The following is a 23,083-nucleotide window of genomic DNA, read 5'->3' on the forward strand; positions in this document are numbered from 1 at the left end:
TATTGAAACTACCCATTTTGGTCTGTATTTCTTCATCTGTACTTTGACTTTAATAATCAAATAACTGAAAATGCTGCGTCTGATTTACTTTAAATAAAAAAAATTTTACACAGACATACAAGATACTCTCTTCTAGACCCGCAAATGAAACGAGTACAGTGCTTAGTGCAGTGCTCTGCACACAGTAAGCGCTCAATAAATACGATTGATTGAGTTCTAGTAAAGGAAGTCAGAAACAAGTGTGAAATGAGTAGGTTTCAATATTGAAACTACCCATTTTGGTCTGTATTTCTTCATCTGTACTTTGACTTTAATAATCAAATAACTGAAAATGCTGCGTCTGATTTACTTTAAATAAAAAAATTTTTTTACAGACATACAAGATACTCTCTTTTAGACCCGCAAATGAAACGAGTACAGTGCTTAGTCCAGTGCTCTGCACACAGTAAGCGCTCAATAAATACGATTGAGTGATTGAGTTCTAGAATATGCCATCAATTTGGGGTATTACACTTTACAAAAGGAGCTAGTAAAACATAACCAAGATGTGCCCCTCTACATTAATCCATTTCTCAGTTTCCCCACCTGTATTACTGAACGTTATAAAAAAGGGCACAGTCTTAAAATGGTGACCGTGGAGAAGAAATATTTCTAAATGTTTTGATTTTTCCCTCGGCAAGAATTTAGGCGGCCACCCCGCTGCTCCTCTCTGGCCCAGGCCTCCCTCCGCCTCAGGGGGAGTGTCAGATGGGGCACACAGTTGAGAAAGGGTCAGTGGTCGAACATTTACAACAATGTCAGGGGTTTGGTCAGGTCTTTGGCCTTAGTTTGACCTCTGTCCTTACTGGTTTCTCAATTTCCTTTTTCACCCAGTTGAGCAGTACGTGTCACCGGCTCCGCACACAGTGAGCTCTTAATAAATACCGTTGAATAAATGAGTGAATATTGAAGAAACATCGTGTTCAAGGAAATAGCCGGGAACAGGACAGAGGGGTGAAGGGAGGTAAGCAGCTTACCTGTGGCAGTGGACTGTAACGCCGGGGGCGAGGCTTACCGACTCCTGGGTACCACAGCAAATAGCAGAGGATGGATCCCGGCTTGCCTGTATCCCTACATTAGTGAAGCCCCGGGCCCGGAGGCCCAAGGGAAAAACAGGAGCCAATGCAGGGGGGAAAAAAGAAACCAAAACATCATACTTAAAAGCTGAACTTGGAGACACACTAGGGAAAACAGTCGTCCATAGCTAGATGGGAACAGGGAGAGGCTGGGCCCTGGGACTCAGCATTGAGTGGTCGTAGTCTGTGGGGAAAGGAGAAGAGAGTTGTAGTCTGTGGGGAGAGGAGGAGGAGAAGAGAGGACAGTCTCCCCACGCCTCTGGAGGAATACAATAAAATTCCCTCGGCCCAGTGTCCTAGGCCCAGTTTAGAGCTGCCCCTCTCTTCAATGAGCTGATGGTGGAACGGACCACATTCTCATGAAACTCCCATTTTCCCCTGCAAGCCCCAAAGGTCTTTCAAGTTCGCCCTCTTACCAGATTTTCCAGGGCATCAGGGCTCCTCACCGTCAGGTAATACGGCCGATCCCCTGGACACACAACAAATACAGACAGACGGAAGACTGTGCACAAGTTCACCCCAGGGAACAGCGTGGAGGGACGGACCCTGGGCGGCTTCTCCCCTGCCCAGCCAGCAGCCTCACCTCGTCGCGGTTTCCCCGGCCCTGCTCTGGGCCTGGAAGGAAGGGGACACCGCCGAGAGGATGAGAAACTGGCAAGTCAATCCTCACCCTCCCATTAGGCTCAGCTCTGATAAAACCTTTACTAGAGACGGGGCTAGTGGCTATCTTGTCCTGGGCTTCCCAAATAGAACTGGGAAGAATGCCCGCAAAGGGGCCTAAAGACCGAAGAGAAGCCAAAAAAAGGGGAAAAGACACTCAATAAATCATACACAGAGGCTGAACCCTGCAAAAATACCGGGGGCGGAGTTGCAAGTGATTTGGGAAGAGAGCCACAAAGTTAACCATTCATTTTTCTTTTTCTGTACACTGTTGCTTTATTAAAATTATGGCACTTAAATATACTTGCGGAACTAATTACATGGCTTAACACCCAGCAGCAATAGTTTCCCCAGAGGCAAGCTTCCTTTGGGCAATGATGACAGTGAACATCTCTCAACAACTGCTTTAAACCCTTAATTGCGGAACTTTTTAAAAGTCTCGGCGTTTTTTTTTTCTTTGGGATTGCAATGATTTGTTTTAGCCACTGCGCTCATATCAGCTCATGTTGTTACTTGCTTTTCCTTTGCATTTTGCAAGAGAAATGAGTTTCACTGTGCTTGCTGCTAAGTCAATGGTCCATGATAACTGACATTTGGAAAGACGAGCATTCCGTGGCAACCGTGGTCAATTGGTGACTATTTTTTTAAAAAAAATCCATTCGCTAGCTCATAATTTCTCTGGAAAAAAAATAAAAACAGGATAAATGGGATAAACGGCATGATCAGGCTATCATCGGGTATTGTACAATCTTGAGTTTGTAAAAAGGAAACAGGAATCCATGCAACTCCACACTCCAGAATGAAAGACGCTTAACCCAAAGGGCCCAGCCCGGTGGCTCCAACCCTGGCAGACAGGCAGACTGGAGGGTGGTCTCCTACTCGCTCAAGGCCCAGACCAATGGTGACATCTTATGAAAATCACACGTCCACACGAACGGAAGAGTCACGAGTTGGACCGCGTGACCGATCGCGGGCCATTTGGCGTGCCAGTTAAAACAGAAACCACAATATTAACATCGGGGGACACAAGCTGCCACCAACTCAGGTCACCCACATGCACTCTTCATTAAATAAGAAGCTTGTAAACAACAAATGTGTGTAAAAAAATAATAATCTTGCGATGAAGATGGCAAGGGCATTCCGCGCACCTTAAAACATACTGTCTTCATACCTAGTCAAGTAACATTGAGGTTAAAACACTGTACCATGAAGTGTAGCGGATCTCTTTTAGGATGTAAAACAGCAACAGATTCATCAGAACCAGCTGATAAGAGAGCGAGGAGTAGGGGGGAAAGAGAGTCCACTGAAAAGGAAGGAAATTCTCTCCGAAGATCCGCCCCCCACAATCCCCCGGCAGCTCCTCGTTTGCGGTTTAGCGATACGTCGTTCAGTGCTGTAGTCGCTCCAAGGCAAGAAGCCTCGTTAAAACCAACAGCGAAATGAGATGAGGCGAAACAGAACGTAAACTGGCCCTACCTCCTGTACCGCCAAGCTCTGGTTATAGCAAGTGCCGTTCAGAAAGGGTCATTTTAACCACCGCACTGTATACCCACGCTTAACGTTTCGCCGCTCACAACTTTCCTACGAACCAACAGAAAAGGCCTGTTGTCCCGAGCTCAGTCACGACGTCCCGTTTGCGTCCCCGTCCGCAACCGCCGTGGGAGGCCGTCACGGCCGGTCAGGTGGGCGGTGCCGTGCCCGTCTGCGCCCCGCAGTCCGACGGAGGGGTGCGAGCCCGAGGAGACCCCCAAGGCGTTGCGTCTCTTGAACCAGCCGGGGCAACCCAAGGGGCCCACCCCTGCCCGTCTCATACCTTCTGCCGAATGAAGTTTTCGAGTTTGATTATGATGCAGGCCGTGCACTCCATCACCCGCAAGGCGACCTCGGACGTGAACCGGTCGTTGGGAATCTGGGGGAAAGGAAGCAGGTCGGGGTAGCGGGTCTTCAGGTTGTCTACCCCGTAGGCTTCCAAGGTGTGGACGTCGTTGGCGAGCCCCTCGAGCTGTTGGCTGTACTCCTCGATCTTCTGGGCGAGGGCGGTGGGCTTCACGTCCTTGTCGGACTTGCCCTTCACGGCGTAGTCGGCGGCCACCAGGGCCAGCTTGGTGGCCAGGTAGCACTTGAAGCACACCCACTCGTTGGCATTTTTGTGGAGGTCGTTCCTGGCGGCTGAGAAGTTGGCCCGCGCCTGCCTGAGCCAGCGGCGCGCCTCGACCGGGTTTCCGACGGACTTGAAGGTGGGCGGGACGAAGAAACGCTGGGAGTAGGCCTGGCCCGCCGAAGACGGGCCCTTCTCTTGGCTCCGCTGCTGCCTCTCCGACTTGTGGCTCGTCGCCTCCTGGTTCCACGACGTGTAGAACCTCTGAAACGAGTACCTGTCGGACTGGTATCGGGAGGCCGGGGTCGAGAACGGCCGCCTGGATGCTCGGTCGGCGTTCTGATCGATAAACGCCTGCTTCTCTAAACGGTTGATCTCGTTCTGCAGATGCTTAAAAACTTCCGTGGCCAGGTCGTGATTCTCTGGATTTTTGTCCGGGTGCCACTTGAGGTACAGCCTCCTGATGATCTTTTTCCTTTCCGATTCCGGAAGTTTCCAGGCTTGTTCGACCACGGACGTGACCTCCCTCAGCACGTCGGGCAGCAGGTTGGCCTTCATCTTTTTGGGCGACTGATGGTTCGAGGACGCGGGCTTGTGGCTCTCCTGGCCCGAGAAAAGGGGGGGGATATTCCGGAGTCCCGGGGCGGGGAACTCCGTGGGGCTGGTGGGGGTGGACGGGGCGCTGTCTCGGCCTTGGGAGCTCTCGTCGGGCCGCGAGAACCTGTACAGGTCGAGGGAACTCACTATCTTGTACTCGCTGTAGCCAATGTCAATCTGGTAGAACTTGCCCAGAAAGCTGGATCCGGAATCGCCCTCCCTCTCAAATTCCTGCACGATGATGGCGTAGGTGTACGTCGGCTGGTACGACCCGTAGATGTCACCCCCTTCCGCGTCGACGAGGTAGCCCACGTACTCGCCCGGGTAAAACACGTTCATCGGGTCCATGAGCAGGGTGTAGTGGATCTCGGCGGGTATCGGCGTGCCCGGCATCGGCAGTTCGAGTTTGGACGGCTCGGAGGAGTCGTACTTCACTCCTAAACTGTCCAGCTTCTCGCTGATCCTGTAAATGTCACTGCAGCCCAGCATGGCGATTAAATAGGAGGTGTCAGAAATCAGGTTGTCCGTTGCCGATTTAAGGGTCATGGCGAGCGCCAGCAGGAAGTTGATGTCCTTGCTGTCCGAGTGCTGGATGTACAGCAGAATCACGGCATTGCCGTACCGCTTCAGAAACGCAAAGGTTTCGCTTTTGCTGTGCGGGATGGGATTAAATCCTTTAACTCGGAGTGTCGTCTGAAGCTTCTCAAAGCAGGAAACTTTCAGGCCTTCCCGTAAGGCTTTGCAGAGTCGGACGGCCTTCTCTTCGTTGGCCAGGAAAGCGTTGTCGTTCTCGTGCTTCATGATCCGAACGAGGCCCGAGATGAACTGCTCCGAAGACAGTAGGAGCTGCAGTCTCCCTTGAAGGGAACACAGTGCCCCGAACTGGCAAATTTTGGGGGTCTCCTCGTCCAGCTGTTCTTCGAGAATGCTGCTGAGGAGGCGGGGCCGCAGTTTCTGCGGAAAGAGCATGATCAACTTGGTGTGGAAGCCGTGGTCCTTTCCCAAGTAGCACTGACTGAGGTCCACGAGCATCTGAACGCCAATGTTCCCCTGGATTCGACTCTTGTAATGAGGGGCGTCGTCGAACACTAGGATGCTCGACTTGACCAGCCTCCCATCCTGACCCGGGAGGTAAAGCGCGAGGTCGCGCAAGCTCTCGAGGTCGTTCCTCACCTTAGCGGAATCGTTCTGCAGGCTCTTGAACAGGCCAGAGACCACCCTCTTGACCGTGCGCATTTCGTTGGGATCCAGCCGCTTCCCCTCGGAGTTCTTGAATATCCGGCTCAGCACCTCGGCATACTGCTTGGTGGAAATGACGTCCTCAGCCCCGAGGAGTTTGAAGAGCTGGTGGAAGGTGCCGAGCTCCAGGGGCAGCTTGTACAGGTAAGGCTTGAAGTCCGCCTCGTACTCCAGGTTGATCACCACCTCTTCCGGCTTCAGAAGCTTCCAGCCGTCCTCTACCATCACGAAAGCCACCCCTCGGAGCTGGAAGCGGAACTCTCTCTTTTCGGAGCTGAGAAACTCGTAGATGCTCCGGAGGACCCTGGCTCGGGTCTTGACCATGTCCTCATCCAGAGTGGTGATGTTGCAGATGTTCCGGCAGTTCCCGATGACCTTGTCCAGGGGAGGGTCCAAGTTCACACTCAGCATGGTAAGCACCTGTTCGAGCTGTTCTTGGGGGCCCAGGCCGCTCTCCTCCTGCTCTCTGATGCTCAGCGGGGTCGCTTTCTCCGGCAGAATCGGGCACGAGGTCCAGAGCAACTGCAGGACGTCCGACTGTTTGAACTTGGGGTTCACCTGCGCGCCGTGGAACCGTATGAGCGGGAGGGTTCCGTTGACCTCTTGGTATTGTGGGTGGAAGCGGACAAACTCAGCCGGGGCCCGCTCGGGGCACAGGAAGGGCACGAGAGCCAGTTCTTTCAGAAAGTTTCCCGTCAGCAAGTCCACTCGCTCTTGGAATATGTGGTGGAGCAGAACGTCGACGGCGTTCTGCAACGTTTCTTTGGACCAGTTCTCGGTATTCGCTCTCATGCTGACCTCCTTGGCGAACTGCAACACCTGCTGCTGGGAGAGAAGGTGCTTCAGGCCGATGTTTCTCAGGAAAGCCACCCACGACGTCTGGAAGGCGGCTTGATTTTTGGGCTTTGTCAGCTGTTCTAGTTTTTTGAAGAAATCACCGGGTATAAACATTTTTTCCGGCAGCATGACTTCGAAGACGCGCACGGTCCTGTCATAAAAATGCTTGGCGGGCTTTAGTCTGTTAGTGGCGTCGTGAATGATCAGGAGGCCTTCCAGCTTTTCAAAGAGTTGGTCTTTCATTTCCGATGACTCTTCGATGTTGGATAATCGGTTCTTCAGGTAGATCAGGTGCTCCAGCTTTGCATCGTAAGAGAGGTTTTCGATCTTGGGCAGGAGGTGCCTCAGGTAGACTTCAAGATCGTCCACGGGGACGCAGCCGAGGACCCCGTAGAGTTCCTTCAGGTGGACCTTCTCTTCGAGGAAAGCAGAAGAGGAAGACTGGGTCCACCTCTCCACTTCAGCAGCGGGGATGTTCTTCGTAAGGACGTAGCAGGCCCCAAATCTCGCAATGCTCATATACCGACCGCTGATGGACTTATAGCAGGGAAGGGACTTCAAAATCTTCATGTCATCCTGAGACATCAAGTGACTTAAATTGCAATTAAAGTACATCAGGAGCGCCTCGAAATCATTTTCGGCTAATTTTTCCGTTCTGAATGTCGAGGTCTGGACCATGTAATGAATGGCCTTCAGAATACTCGAAGGGTTGTCGATGTTTGCCGTGTGCCCTGACAGATGAGGGACCAGAACGTTATCTTTGGAGCAGATTTTGTTCAAAGCGAGTTGGATGCAACCGGCTTTCATCAAAGCGTGGAATACCTTATCGCTCTGGCCATGAGGGAAAACAGCTATATGCATTAGGCTTAAGGGCAACAGGACATCACCCTCCGGCACCACCAGCTGATTGGCCGACACGGTAAACTTGGTGCCGGGAAGCAGAGCCCAGTCCTTCAGAGTGTCGAGGACCACGTCAAAGGGAGGCTTCATCTCTTCCGGCTCCTCTTTCGCACCGACGGACTCGCTGACAAAATGCCAGGCGTTTTTGAGCCACGATTCGCTCGCAAAATTCTCCTTCCACCTGGTACAGTTCTTGGTCTTGTATTCCCGAGGCAACACGGAGGCCAACAAGTCGGCAAAGCTGGTAATGTCGAAGTCCTTGGCCACCTTACAGCTCAGTAAGATGCCGCTGTACCTCAAGTAGAGCGTATTCATGAACAGGTCCTTGCGAGACGGAATCAACTCGTGGTAGGTGGTGAGAAATTTCGGTCGCTTTGCGTCGAAAGTCTGCAAGACGCTGTCGAGCGTAATCAGGAGAGGCAGTCCCTCGATTCCGATTTCATTCTCTTCTGCGTCCTTAAAACAGTAATCCACCAGAAGCTTTAAACTGTGAAACAGTTTCAGGTTGGTCTGCTGAAGTCGACAGGGCAACTTGCCGATGTGGCAGCTGGAATCCGGTGAGGAAAATGTCATCAGGAAGGCCCGGACGTCGGCAGGAGTCACGTAGCTCACAGGAATGCCCGCGTCTACCAGGCAGTGGTAGAGATGGGAGGTTTCATCACAGTTGTAGACCAGGTTGAATCCGATTTCTAAGAGCAGATGCTTGAGCCTGTAAACGTTTTCCGCCACGGTCTTCCGTGTCGTGATGTTGTACTCGGCGTTCTTCAGGTGCTGCAGCTCGTCCTGCAGCAAGTTGTCGAAGAAGGGCCTCGTTCTGTTCGAGGCCGACATGTTGATCCAGGTGATGACGACCGCCGAATGCAGGTCAGAGCCATCCACGATCGGGGCCCGCACGACAGGCAGGAGGCGCTTCAGATCTTCATGGATACAGATGTAGAGAGCTTTCACGAGGCAATATAAATCCGGCTGCAGGTCAAGCCGGCTCACGGGGAAGAACGACAGGAACTTCTTTAGGGTGTCTTTCACCACGTGCGCAGGGGTGTTCTGGAGAACTGAAATGGTGGGATCGGTCCCCGGGAAATACCGCTTCTTTAGCTGGATAAGCAGCTCTACGTACGCCGGGGCAATCAGTGCCGTCATCAGGCTGTTATTCCAGTCGCTGCGCACCCCGACGCCGTTATCGTCACGCCACAGATTTCTCCTGGCAGAATCGAGAGCAAAGTGGCCATTCACGTGGAAGGGCAACCCCGTCTCCAGAGACAGCGGCAAAAAGCAGAAGGCCCTGTGGGGCTTTTTGTAGTTGTGCGTGATGCAAGCGGCCACTCCACCCCGGGGGAAGAGCGTGATGTCTTGGTTCTTGTGAGCAGACACGACACTCTTGGATACCTTGTCCATACTTGAGAAACCTGACCTGTTGCAAATGAGCCACGTGGTGAGGTTTCCTTCCGAGTCTTCAGTGTCCATGGTGTAGGTGATCTGTTGCACTGGGATGTCTTCCAATTGCTTTTTTTTGGTTACGCTGTCGATCACCGACGCATGAAACTGTTTCCGTTTTAATCTGTCTCCGTCTGTGATTTTCCCCCTCACTGAATACAGTACATTCAGGGCTCCTGTGGTTTTTTCTATTTCACAAATCGAAATTTTCTCCATGTGATTCAGGAACATCAGAAGCTCTGCCCCATCAGAGCGCAGCTTATCCAAAAGGTTCTGGACCATTCTGTCTGATGAGGGAACTGAGGAGATTTCTGAGACTTGGGCCATCTCCCCATTCCGGAGGGGAAACCTAAACATCGTGCAGTTGTCCAGTTTAAAGTGAGTTCCCAAATAGAGATCCAGCACATCTGAGAACTGGGTCCTAAAATCCGCATCTAAATCCCTAAACATCCTCCCGGGGCTAACCGAGGTGGCCCCCGGGGCGTACCTGGCATGAGGGTCGAAGATGCAGAGAATGTCGTTTCCCGAGATGAAAGAAGGGCAGTCGGTAATGTGGTACACGGAATTGAAGCCGATGCCATACTGGCCAGTTTTGCACGGGTTGCCTTCCTTGGTGCCTTTCCCGAGGTTCTGGATCCCCCGGACGTCGTCTTCTGTGAAGGGCTGATTGTTGTACACGCACAGGGCCGGCCCTTGGAGGGGCGCCCACTTATCATCGAAGATCCGGTCAACCGGGTGATGTCTAGGATCAAACACAAAACAGATTTCAGTAGCTTTCGCGTCGTCGGCGTTCTGAAGGAGCTCTTTCAGCATTTCCTTTTCTGACGGATAGGCATTGAGGATGCTCTTGATTCGGCTGGTCAACTTTTCCTTCTGCCCGAATTCGGTCCCGAGGGTGGTGAAGCACACGTTGGAGGCATACCGCTCTAGGGCTTTGTGACGCTTTGGGACCGCTCCCAGTTTGACAGCCACCTCTCTGGGGATATCGGCGTGGCAGTATTTTACCTTGGTGTCTTTGACTTTTATCCACGGGCAGTCATTATAGCAGAGAGACTTGGCAGGTAGAAGAGCGAGATTGGTGTCCGGCAGTAATATTTCACCATACTTCTTCTCACAGAATTCTTGCTTCTTTTCTCTAATGAGGCTCCAGATTCCTTCACTAATGATTCGCCGGCACAGCTGAAAGTTCTCTTCTGTCATTTGCTGCATCTGTCTTTCCTCATTGATCGACTCTAGGACGAGAGCAAAATCTTCCACTGTAAAAGAATGCCTCACGCCCGTGTTCTCAAAAAGTTCGCGGAAATTGTTCTTGTATTTATTGGGTAACTGATAGAGGTAGGGGGCCGCATCAAAATTCAGCTGAAAAGAGACTCTGGCTGAGTCAACATAGACGCTCTCTACCAGGATGAACCGGCAACTTCTGAGCTCTTCTGCAATCATCGTCTTGGTGGATTCGTTCTGCAGCATTGCCTCATGAAGGAACTTGTAGCAAGCATTGGTGATATTCTCTTGATACAAGGTAATTCCATCAGAGAACTTTGCAACCTCTTTTAACTGGCTCAGCACCAGATCCACGGTTGGCTTTTTAAGCAAACCCAAGAAACCTTTGACAGCCAACGACACTGAGCCGCAGCCTTTAAAGGAATGAGAGTTTTCATTGAGAATGGGTCGTAGGAGACAGACTACATCCTGATGGTCAGCAGTGTACAGGTCAGTCGCTGCAAACATCGTTTCTGGTTTGAAATGGCTCCCTTTCCACTCCAGAGAGAACCCTGCTGGCTTTGTGAGAAAGGGGAGGAACGGTGTTGCTTGATACTTTGCGGCAAATTCTTTTGCTCTAGGATCCCCGATTTTTAATTTCTCATCGATAAGATTTAAGAGAATACTGCTCCTGAGGCAAGCGGCAAGGTGATCGCTTTTGTTGATTTCCGCCACCGACTCCGTTCGTTCTATCATATCGTCCCATAAAATATCGTCCTTCGCCATGCCTAACTGAACAAGTTTAATCAAGACAATGGGATTGAGGTAGTCCTGGGCAGAGCCATAGGGAAATCTCCCATCCTTGATGTCATATAACTTTGCCACTCGTCCTTCAGGATGGATCAGCCTCGAGGGCAAAGCCAAGGGATGGCCCTCTAAAGAGGAAGGAATACAAGGAGTCCCCCGCAGTATTCCCGAGAATTCTTCGACCTTCTCATTTAAAACAAAATGCATCAGAGGGTCCCGAAGTTTGGCATCAATCTCCCGGATATTTGGAAAAAAAACTTCCGAAAAGAACTGCCTCTCGGAAAATGTGTTCTCAAGGAGTATCTGCTTGCAGCCCGCTGCTTCGAACCCTGATTTTACGGAGGAAGGAAGTTCCACGGCACAGAGGTTCTTTGATCCGGTCTTTTTAAGGTACTTCAGAAAGATCTTGAAGGCTGCAGGCCCAATAGCGGGCCTCTGGAGCAGGCAATCGTCGAGAAATCTTACATTCTTCATGGACACCCAGGTAGACCCGTCCGAGAAGACCTTGGTCCCTTCTTTCCCTCTGCCGTGAGCTATATCTTCGTAAAACCCTTGGCACACGATCGAGAAATCGTCATGAACTGAGTCAGGATCCGGCCACACTGCATAGTACGTGTAATCTTGGAGCTCCCCGTTGACGGCCATATCACGCAGGACTCCAAGGGCCTCTAAATAAGCTTTCACTATGACGTGCCTCATGAATACAGTGTTCCACCTTCCCTTCGTATCGGTCTTCCAGATTTCTTTTCTATTTGAGGTCACGGCAAAGCAGCCGTTGATGTGGACCGGCAAGCCCGTTTTGATTCTCAGAGGCAAGTAGCAAAACACTTCGCCGACGTGAGATTTCACACTCCACTTCTGATCCTGGGTTTCGGAGAGCAACACCCCGACGGCGCCGCAGGGCACGAGTCCCAGTCTCCTTCCGCTTTCATTCAGCGAAAACTTGAACGCCTCCCCTGCATCCATGCACGTGCACAGAAGCCACGTGGTCGAATCGACTGTTTTCTGGGGCAACTCGTCAGCGGGCCTTTTTGCCTGCCCGGCTTTGGCAATTTCAAAGAAAGTGGCGGGATCGTCCTCTGGTCCTCTGAAAAGGGGAGACTGCAAGTCGGCAATTCGTCTGAAGACGTGGTGGAATTCCTCAACGGTGATCTGCAGAACACAAGCTGACTTCGGCGGGTCGCTGGAAATCTTCCTACCACTGCCACCCCCAACGCCACCTGTCTTCATGAGCTTGGCGGCTTCTTTCAAAACGCTTACCGTGGGTGCCGTCAGCGCTTTCGAAGAACAGAGAGTCTTTTTGATGATGACTGTGTCTTGTGCTAAGGCAGGATTCGTCTCCTCAATCTTCAAGTACTTCAGATGCATCGAGTTCACATTTTGGGTGAAAATGATCAGCCGATGGCCACAGAGGCTGAATTCATCCACCAGGGAATAGATGTCGGCTGTATTATAGCAGGTACTGCTGACTTCACTCAATTTAGCTTCCTGCTGAGTTCTGAAGGAAAGTCGGAAGAGCGTTCCCCTGTAACTGTAAGGGGCTTCCACGGTCAAGGGCAACTGACAACCAAACACATCTATAAATGGCTTGAACTGATTAGGGAACTTTCTAAGCCTTTTCTGTTGTTTACTCCAATTAATCTTAATTCCAGGGTTAGACTTGTCCTTGATATGCTTACTGAGATGGTTGATGTTTGGATCGAACATTATCATGAACTCTCGGCTCATAATGATGGGGATGTCGGTGATATGATACACGGAATTAAATCCCAGGCCGAATTTCCCCACTTTATCAACTTCGCCTCTTTTCAGAGACTCGCCCAACCTGGTGATGTTGACGAAGTCTGAATCCGAGAATTCGGAATTGTTGAAGGACCACAGGGCTGGCCCATGGCAGGCTGCCATTCCCGGGTCCAGGAGACTTTCCCTTATATCCATATTCCTTCGCATATCGATCATAAAATTGCACTCGGTGGCATTTGCGTCATCGGCGTTTTGAAGCAGCTCTTTAAAAATATCTGAGACCGACGGGTATTCTTCCAAGATGTTCTTAATTCTAACCGTAAGGGGTTCCCTTTGCCCTGACTGTTCAAACCCCATATTCTCAGGGTTAATCAATCTTGTGCTGAGACATGGTACGTTTAACCACTCCGCGGTTTTCATGGGAATATCCTCATGAACCAAGATGATTGGTTCCACAGCATCTTCGAGTAAATCGTTCAGGTCGTCAACTTTAATGTCACAGTAACAGCATTCGTGAATCGGTTTCATGATGAGCTTGGCAGGGTTTTTGCTATAGTGTATGGGCACCGGCGTGCTGAGGCTCGCGGGAATCTGACTGCTGTACAGCCAGCGTATGATGTTCAGCATGAGATGGAGATTTTGCTTGCTCTCCTCGTCACTGAGCTCTCGGTCACTCTTTAGATAGATCTTCTGAATGACCATGGAAATGTGATCCGACGTCAGCTCCTCTATGGAACCGCAAGCCTTAAACAGCTGGTGGAATTTGGCCATGGTCTTAGGCACGCTGTGGAGGTACGGCTGCAGGTCCAGATCGTGAATGGGCTTAATTACCGCCTGGGCCAGCGGGCAGAACTTTTTGCCGGTCCAGACCCAGGGAAACTGCAAGGCTTTAAAGGCATCTTTACCTTCGTCTAAATGATCGTGCATGAATCCATAAATTTCAAGCAGGACATGCTGAAACTGATAATAGTCTTCATCGCTAAATGTCTTAGAACTATGCCAGTCAACAACTACCTTAAAGTGCTTTAAGACAGCAGCTATGCCAGGCTCTGTGGAGATGCCCAGGGCTTTTTTCAAGTTTGCATGGACCCCTTCCACCAGAGGAATCGACGAGCCAACTAAGATGGCATGAGCCACATCAGCCATTTCTGGGGGCGAGCAGAGGTTGCAGAGGTCCCCTTTCCACACCAGGGACCCCGGATAGTTCGGGGGCCTCTCCTTGCAAGCTGGAACCCATTGGATTTTCTTCAGTGTCGTTTTAGTTTCAGGTAACTGCACCAGTGAGTGATTTCTGTTCAAAACCAGTAAGAGAGTTTTAGCTTTCCTTAAAAGTGCATCATGATTTGGGCTGGAACAGCCCTGCAAGTCTTCAATTTTATGGGCCACCTGTATAATGTCCTTTTCCTTGAGACCGGCTTCGTGTTTTAGGCCGATCTGCCTTAAGGAATGCAGAATATCTGAAGATGAGGTAAAAACTGTAGGCGGAAAGCATTTGTCTTCCTCGGCATAGAACAGATCTCGTAGAACTTCCACGTCGGGATCAAAGAGCTCGCTGGCTGCGACCACCTTCTCCTGTGAAATCGGAATGAATTTTAATGGCACTAGCCACTCGATCACAGACGAGTTCTCATTCTTCAGGGAAGACAGATTCTCCAGGATCCATAACATCAGTTTCGTAGTTTCCTCCTGAGTGTAGAAAGCGTTTTCGATGTCTTTTAAAATAAACCTTAAGCAGTTGGTGCTCTTCAGCTGCTCCACTTTTAACATATTTACCAAACGAAAGGTCGCTTCATCAGTGCTGTCAATGACAAGGGTAGAAAGTCTTAGGCCTGGTGGGAGCTTGGCAGTGGGATGCAGTACTTTACCACCCTTCAATCTGGTGAAACATGAATTCCCTTGATCAGATGAATGATTCATTTTTTTAAATATTGTCAGTTCCTGAATGATTCTTCTCTCCTTTTCATCGATATTAGTTAGGCTAGCTAAAAATCTTCTAAGAGCATCTTTGTGCGTTGGAAGGAGAGAGGCGACCTGATTACACAGTTTCTGCAGCGACGTTCTCTCCATTATCTGCAGAAGAGCACTTGGTAAGGGGGTATGTACGTATTTTTTTAGAAGTGGATGTTGTATGGAGGCATCTAGTTTTTGAAGGACAATCCCTCCAAGTTTTTGGACAATGTCAGCTAAAAATTCTGGAAGCTGAGCCTCAGAATCATCATCTAAAATGACGGAAGATGGAATGCGGAGTCGAATTAGTTCCACAAACGTCTGACCTTCTTCCAGGGGCGTCTTGGGGATAAGCGGCATCTCATCAAATAAAGTCAAATCTTCCGAAAAGTGAATGTAGAGATTCTTCCAGATCATCTTAAGCCATGCAATAGGGGGGTGGTCTCTGTCTTCTGCCAGTGGATACCAGGGAACTACTAAGTCTCTGCCAGGCCAGAGTGCATTCATAACTTCTTTGATAAGCCGTGCAAACCGTTCCTGGTTCAGGAGCTGCAGCTGCGTGCACGGTCGCCCTGTAAGTGACCCAGATCAATATGGTTACCCGTCTCAAGTCGAACTTTAATATCTTTTTTCTCTCAGCACAGATGAGCTTGAGATCCTAAGGAATAGTCTCACATTTGGATTCCAAAATATAGCCGGGCGTGGCTAAAAGAGTACCCTGGAAAGGAATGATACGGATTCTTGGTGGGCTCACCTACAGCAGCCCTTGGAGAAAAATCCCCCTTTCCAAAAATTAAACCAATACATTCAATGGGATTTCTTCCTGCCCTTAACTGGGAGCAATTACAAAAGTACAAAATGTAGAGTACTGTAATTCAGCGACTCAGACATACCCCCTACTAGACAAACATGCATTTCCTTTTCAGGGTTTGCATTTAGATAAACCAAGTGAGTCCTGGATAGTACCTGCATAGCCAATACAGATAGAACTGTAAAATGAGGATTTTTGCACAGGACCTAACACAGCCAGCCTGATTCTGGACTCCACTAAGAAGTTGAGGCTTGTGGAAATGAGCCCTGGAAAGGGAGAGAGCCTCCCCTCGCTTTCCCCAGACATAAACAGAGGGATCTCTCCCCTTCAGGCCCCAGGAAACACAGGTGTTGAGATCAGAATATAGACAATATTCTTGCACAATGAAAGGCTAGTGGGACCCAGTGACCTACCCATGAAAACCATTCTTATGAATAAGCGAACTGTTGGGTCGTGATGCATGGATGGTAGAATGCCAGGTTTTAAAAGATACACGCACACACATAACATGCCATTAATACACCAAGCTTGTTCAATCAAAGAGCTAAAGAGCATAAATGGCAGGGGAGGGGAGGGAGGGACCTGATGTAATTCAACATTCTGACTTCTATTGTTTTGAGTGAGGAGTCATTTTGGTTTGGTTGAAAATAAAAATGTTAGAGAAAAATGGCTTCATGCACTATATTAGCAGCTACACTATTGCCCTTTGGAATTTAGCATTACTAAGTAGATTTGGAAAAATGGCTTTCTTGGACAAAATTTTATGCAATGTTTTCTATACTGGCGGGACAGCCTTTGTGCACATTGCTAATCCTTTACAGAGGCCTGGCTCCAAAACTACTAGGTATTTCAGATTAATTCAGCCACAGAGAGGTAAACTGTGGTTGAAGTCTCTCAAGACCCATTAATTTACGGCATCTCTGGTGCCCTTACTGAACCTGAGAACTCATTCATTTGGGAGGAGCGGTAAGCATATTATTTGTCAATCCAGGCCCTCTACTGACTCGGCCCCAACACATCATTTGTCTCACCAGTGTAGAAAACATTTTATCTAATTTCCCCAACAATTCATCATGATCCCGAGTTTTTGTTTTAACTGCTCTTTCAATCAGTACACTGAAGGGCTCCTGTGTAGAAATGCGACCCATATTTACAAAATAGTGAAAGCCCAAAGGCAGCACAGAATCAAATACTCCTTGGGCAGGTCACTTGGCTTCTCTGTGCCTCAGTTACCTCATCATCATCAATCATATTTATTGAGCGCTTACTGTGTGCACAGCACTGTACTAAGCGCTTGGGAAGTACAAATTGGCAACATATAGAGACAGTCCCTACCCAACAGTGGGCTCATCTGTAAAATGGGGATAACGACTGTGAGCCCCATGTCGGACATGGACTATGTCCAACCCGATTAGCTTGGATCTACTCCAGTGCTCGGTACAGTGCCCAGCACATAGTCAGCGCTTAAATACCATTAAAAAACAACAACAAAACAAAAGCTGTTCCCTCCCCACTAAATTTGACTCTGGTGAGTCGGCCCCAGAGACCACCATAGGCAAGTCCCATGTATTGCCAGAGCCTTCTGATGCCCAGGGTGACTGACGGCCCCCAACCCAGAGTGCTGTTATCTGGGTGACCCCTGGGATGGGAAGGTCACCACAAATCTCCCGGATTGTTGCCCCGCCTTCTGGGATTAGCATCCAACCAGGCCTGGATCAGCCGGCTCTCGGGGATGTTTGCTCGGTGTCATTTGGGCAGCCAGGGACTCTTAGGGAATTTTCCTGATGTAAGACGGGTAGCCTTTAAACACTTCACGCTCCCTTTCCCAGTGTCCTATCAGATGTTCACGGAATATGATCATTTTTAAACACAGAACCACTTCATAACACCAGGTTAATCGTTTTTTTGGATATATTAGCAAGGCATAGGTCTGTATGACTTCAAATAAAAAATTCCGTTAGTTTGTAAAGTTTTCACATCACCATAATTCTCCCATAGGTGAAAATATAAAAAAAATATTTCAGTCATGTATTTTTTTTTCTGGTTTCTCGGACGATGGAAAGGAGAAGAAAAGCTTAACAACCACACAAACACCAGGCTTCAAATCAGCACAAGAAGAGATCAGGAATCCTACCTGAAAATCCCCAGAGAAGCTGTTGAGCTATAATGTAATCAAATTCACTTCTTAGAAATGGTGGTGATTTTCACAAAAGCATGATCAACATAGAAATAAGCCTAAATCCTAAAATAAAGTTATTTTTGCAGGGTCAAAGCAGATTTCTATTTTAGCATGAGAACCAATCTGGCAAAAGAAAAGTTGTTTCACTGCATAAACCACCTACATAAAAATATCAATTTTTCAAAGCAAATACACTTTAAAAACACACACCTAAATTTCCCACAAGCTTACTAGACTTCATAGGGAAGAGTCAAACTTTACCCACAAATGACTCTAATTTTCTGATATAAAAAAGATTCAAGGCAATCCTATTCACCTCCGCTTTCATGATTTGAGTGGCATTCTCTATTTGAAAATACTTGCAACACATAGTCGTTTTTGGAAAATAACCATCTGGGGAAACACATGTGTCCCTGAATTAGCAACTTGTATGTATTTCACAGTACCTATTTCAACAAGTTAGTTCAATAAAATACAACGCTTCTTCATAGATGTAGACAGAGAAAATATTAGAAACAATTTCTCCATTTTTCCAACTGACTTTCTTTTCGATACCATAACACAAACAGCTTATGTTACCTCGGGTTTGGGCGGCTTCCTTTAAAGAAGCTAGAACTTGAGGTTTCAAGTCATCTAAAATCAATCTTCCCTCAAGGCCTGGGAAAAGGGACCTATTAAGTCAAAGAAAATATAAGGAATAATATTAACCACATCATCATCATTATCTTCATCATCTTCCAAAGCCCCGATGGAAAATCTAGAGTTCAACTTTTCTAACTTCTCAACAATCGACAAAGAGGGTATTGAAACTAGGCCATAGCAGTGGTCTCTGTGACTCCACATGGTAATAAATGATACTACTGAGGGATTAGATGTTCGTCATCTAGCCAACACTCCAGTCCACACTGGGTGCCCAGAAAATTTGCCCTTGTCAACACAGAGGCATTTATTCACCAGTTGCAGTGACTGTCTCTTGGTCTTCAGGTCATTCAGAAGCTACTGCTCCAGAACGGGTCCTGCTTAGCCCCATTTTTATCCTCTCTATTCTGCTGGAGAGGGTGTTGAAGATATAAAACAAACTTAGTCTGATCCGGTAAGCTCTCCTCTACACTGTAAAGTCACCGTGGGCATGGAATGTGTCTGTTTATTGTTATATTGTACTCTCCCAAGGACTTAGTACAGTGACGGATGACATCAAAATGGAATTTCACCAGTTAGATGATCTAAAAGCAAATAAAGACCCCAAAAGTCCAAGTCAAGAAGCTGAACTAACTCGGACTTACCCCGGTAGACTCAGACACATGATAGCAAGTGCCCTGCTACTGCAGTATCCCACTACCTCAGCATTCCCAAAGAATATGGGTCATTCGAATCCAGGTTATTTTCTTTAGCTTTAAATAACTGAAATAGGCTACCAAAGCATTCATCAACCATCTGTGAAACCATAATTATAACTTTTGTGCGTCCCTTTCCCTGCAATAAAAAATATACGTGGTCTACTTGAGCAACAAATATGCAACCGATAGTGAAAGGGTTTCTCGAGGGAGAAGACCCCTCTGGAATATAAGAAATGGCGCAAGAGTGTAAATTGTACCTTGGATAATCTTCAGAGGTGATGTAAACTGCATCTTGCTCGGCTACAGATGAAGAAAAGGGAATAAAACTTCCATTTTGCAAGGGTAGAAGCTCCAATCCAAGAAGTTCACTGTAAGTCTCGTCAGAGAGTACAAACTCTAAGAGGTGAATCTTTTCGTCAGCACCGCCAGCGGGCCCCGATTTCCTTAGCACCTGCCGCACCAAAGCGGGGGTCACCTTCTTCACAGGCTTGGCACCACAGGCAGCCAGCTGGAGTGCGCTTGCCACGTTGGCGGGTACTCTGACCACCTGTTTCCCTGAGCTCTGGAGGTAGTTAAGCACAGCTTTTGTGCTTTCCAAACTGTCATCCAGTTCTGAGAAGTAGGCCTGCTCCAATTTGACCCAGTGCTTACCGGCGGAATAGAGAACGGCGTGCTGGAAGAGCTCCTTGAACAGAGGTTCTAGAACCGGCTGCCAATGGACGCGGACTTTGTTCAGGTCGGGCCAGAGTTTATAGATAACCTCCACAGACCAGGGGAAGTCTGAGTTTCTTTCAGTCTCCAGCCGTTTGACCGAGTCCAAGATGAGCGTGGCATAGACTCTGGGGACAACATGGGTGACCAGGAGCTCATTCCATACCGCCGACGGATCCCGCCACTGATCCAACTCTCGCCACTTGATACTCCTCCTGTTGTCAGTGAGTCCAAAGAATCCACTGATGTGAACCGGGAGACCGGTTTGGCTTTCTTCCCCGGGAGGTAAAGGTAGAAAACAGAAAGCCTTCCCTGAGAAATCAGACGCTGCTCCTTTTTCTTCTTCGCTGCTGGACAGGGGCATGGCTATGCCAATGGTTGGAATAAATTTCAAGTCGTCAGCCAGGCAATCGAGTTCATTGCATATTCCTCGACCACCCACGCTGTTGCACACCAACCAAGAGGTTTTCTGGGCATCTTTCGTACTCTCATCTTCTAACGCTATGTTTATATGATAGGTCACACACGTTATGCTGTTGCTTGGAACCTTCTTACAGTAGTTACTTATAGCGGTTCCTAAGATCTTGATAGAATTGGGTCTCTCGTGTTTCAGACCCTTGTTCTCACTTGCTGTTACTCTAAACACCAATCTCTCCGTTCCATCAGCCTCCCTGACGTGTAATGAGATATCCTGCACGCTCTTCAGGAAGAGAAGCACTGTATCTGCATCTGCTCTGAAAGATTCAAAGAGCTCCAGAACCTTCTGCTTGTTGTACAGGTTACTACTCAGCTGGGAAGGTTGTAGGCGAAGAGGAAAGCGAAAAAATGTCCCAGGAAAACTGCCCTTTTTAAAGGTTTCCTTGGTGCTTCCAAAAATGCCAATGAATGGAGAAAATTGGTCTGCAAGTTCATTGATTTCTTTGCTGTCTGCCTTTAGATTCCAACACTGTCCTGATTCTTGGGGGCCAAAAAGGACTTGGTGGGGATCTAATATTCCGATCTGATCACCACTGAAGATACAAGGAACATCTGTAAAACAAGATCCAACACATGTGAAAAACTCCAAACAAAAGGGCTATTCAGACACCTAATAACTCTAGTCAAAGCGACTGCAAATAAATTACTTCAATAACATAATAGTGGCTCTAAAATCAGAGTTCCCTAATAGTGGAAGTATATACTGATGGGAAATACAAACTACAAAATGCCTCTATACTAAGGAAACAAATTCCATTTCAGAAGACCTAAATTCTGGTCCCATGATCTGGCACTAACCAGCTGTTTAATTCTGGCAAGACATAAACTTGTCTTAGTTTGTGATAGTGGGCGTCTTAGTAGACGCCTCAGTTGGTGTCTCTGAAAAATGGGCAATAGACCTGAGTACAGTACCCTTCCTTCTTCTCTTCCCCTCCTCTCATGGAAGAGAGGTGTGAAAACTAGGGATAAGGATATGAAAAAATGGAACTGTCCAAGAAGAGGAGATTTTGACAAAGCTTCCATTCCAGGGATCTTTGGAGCAAATCCACTTTTTTTGATAGGCACCCCATGTTTCTTGTACCTCTAAATCCTTCATGTACCTCTAAATCCTTGTGTTTCCCAGGGATTTCGAGATTCCCAAGCAGAAACACATTGAGAGGGCCCTAGCATCAATCTGAACTTAAAGCCAGAGTTTTCCTTCCTCTTAAAAGGGGAGGTGAATCACAGTTTGAGGCTCGGGATTTTTAAGAACATCAATCTTTGCTTGGGGCAGCACTACAGACATCAATCCACATTTTAAATGGAATTGGTAAGATACAGATTTAAATGGTAATACAAAATATTCTATCAAAACGAAGGTTAATATCTCATCCCTGCCTGTCAGCTGAAAAGGGGAAACTTCAGCTTCAAAGGGCCACTTGCTTGGATACCTCTAGACTGTAAGCTCATCGTGGGGAGGGAATGTGTCTGTTTATTGCTGTATTGTACTCCTCTAAGCGCACAGCACAGTGCTCTACACACAGTAAGTGCTCAATAAATACAACTGAATGAATCTCAACTAGACTTGTGCTGCTCTGCTGGTTTGCTGTCTCTTCAGCCTGAAAACTTCTTTTCTGCTTTATTAAATGCCTAACTGCAAAACAGATGTTTAGGTGAAAGTCCAGATTAACAGTACTCTGTTATTCTCTTCCTCCACATCCCATTGCCTACAGCATTGTGCTTCTGGCCAGTTGTGTTTCCACAAACTCACAAAAGGAAATCCGCAAAGAGACAAGTTAGGGTTGCTGGACGCTCAGTTTATGCCTAGTCGTAATGAAGGATATCAAGGATGGTAGCTAACATAACTCTCCTCCGAGAATTCTTTGGTGCCTCTACCGGATATAGAATACTAGCCTGGCACTAGACCTTACGTGGCAATTTTCAGGTTCTAACCTTCTTCTCCCCATAAATTCTTCTTGAGTTTCATAAAATAATTCAACTTGCAAAAGAAGCTGAGTTGAAGAAACCGTTCCCGGATCAGGGGAGGATTGGGCCATGTGCATATATTTGTAGCAGGTATTTCTCTGTAGATACCAGAACAATCAGTTTAGATAACTGACATTTGATAAAGTGAGGTTAAATACTTTACTGATCACTTCAATTACATTGGAACAATGTCATTTCAACTTTTCAAATCAGGAAATGGATTAACTACCCAATTCAATCGGGGTTTCTCACAATGCCAGAATGCACCGGAGACAAATTAGCAAAACTCAAAGACTAGGGTTAGGGCTAAAACAATTCTAAATATCAAAATTAAGAAGCCCTATACAATACCTGTAATATGATAGACAGAATTAAACCCAATTCCAAATCTTCCAACTTTTAGAGGATCATCTTTCTTCCTGCTCCTTGCTATTTCTTGAATACCGTGCCAGTCCTCAGGGGTAAAAACTGCATTGTTATACACATAAAGTGCCGACCCTAGAAAATTCAAGATATACAGGGGAGATAGTTAGTCATGGTGACAATTACCGTAACTCAAGGTTCCCGTAAATTCCTGAAAGCTTTGACTGACACCTTTAAGAAGAACGGCAACGGACACAAGGAAATGTGCACATGGGGACAGGGCAGAATGAAAGAAGAGAGCCAAGTTCGTTAAGAGCCATCGATTCTAACCAGATTTTGGATGTGTGGGAAGCACTGGTCTCTTCAGGGGAAACCAAGAAAGAGTAAACAATTTAAAAATACAAACAAGGATAAAATTTGACCTTTACGATTGGTTACTTACCCTGATATTGTTCCATGTCTTTGGACCAAAGAGTTTCTGTTCCATATTTAGTCTCATCATACAAAAATTTAACTTCTGTGGCCCCCGCATCTTCTGCATTCTGAATTAACTCCTAAAAAAATTATAAAAAATATATTTCCTAACATCATTTAACCCCCCAATGATGTTCAATAATGTTTGCGGATAATCCAAGGATCTCATTTTAGCCAATAGTTGCAACA

At 47.7% G+C, this 23,083-nt stretch overlaps 1 protein-coding gene across 1 annotated transcript in view; it reads right to left on the reverse strand.

Annotated features, from left to right (window-relative positions):
* Positions 1–2,025: 2,025 nt before the first annotated feature.
* Positions 2,026–23,083, reverse strand: part of SACS (sacsin molecular chaperone) — a 28,345-nt gene continuing 7,287 nt past the window's right edge. The window contains exons 4-8 of the mRNA XM_038762048.1: positions 22,863–22,974; positions 22,409–22,555; positions 19,162–20,644; positions 18,147–18,238; positions 2,026–15,149 (exon numbers count right to left, since the gene is read on the reverse strand). Coding sequence (XP_038617976.1) covers positions 3,583–15,149; positions 18,147–18,238; positions 19,162–20,644; positions 22,409–22,555; positions 22,863–22,878 — 13,305 coding nt within the window. The 5' untranslated portion in view covers positions 22,879–22,974 and the 3' untranslated portion in view covers positions 2,026–3,582. The remainder of the gene's footprint in view (positions 15,150–18,146; positions 18,239–19,161; positions 20,645–22,408; positions 22,556–22,862; positions 22,975–23,083) is intronic.

The sequence above is a fragment of the Tachyglossus aculeatus genome, chromosome 20 (genome assembly GCF_015852505.1).
Source record: "Tachyglossus aculeatus isolate mTacAcu1 chromosome 20, mTacAcu1.pri, whole genome shotgun sequence".
In the NCBI taxonomy this organism is placed as follows: domain Eukaryota; kingdom Metazoa; phylum Chordata; class Mammalia; order Monotremata; family Tachyglossidae; genus Tachyglossus; species Tachyglossus aculeatus.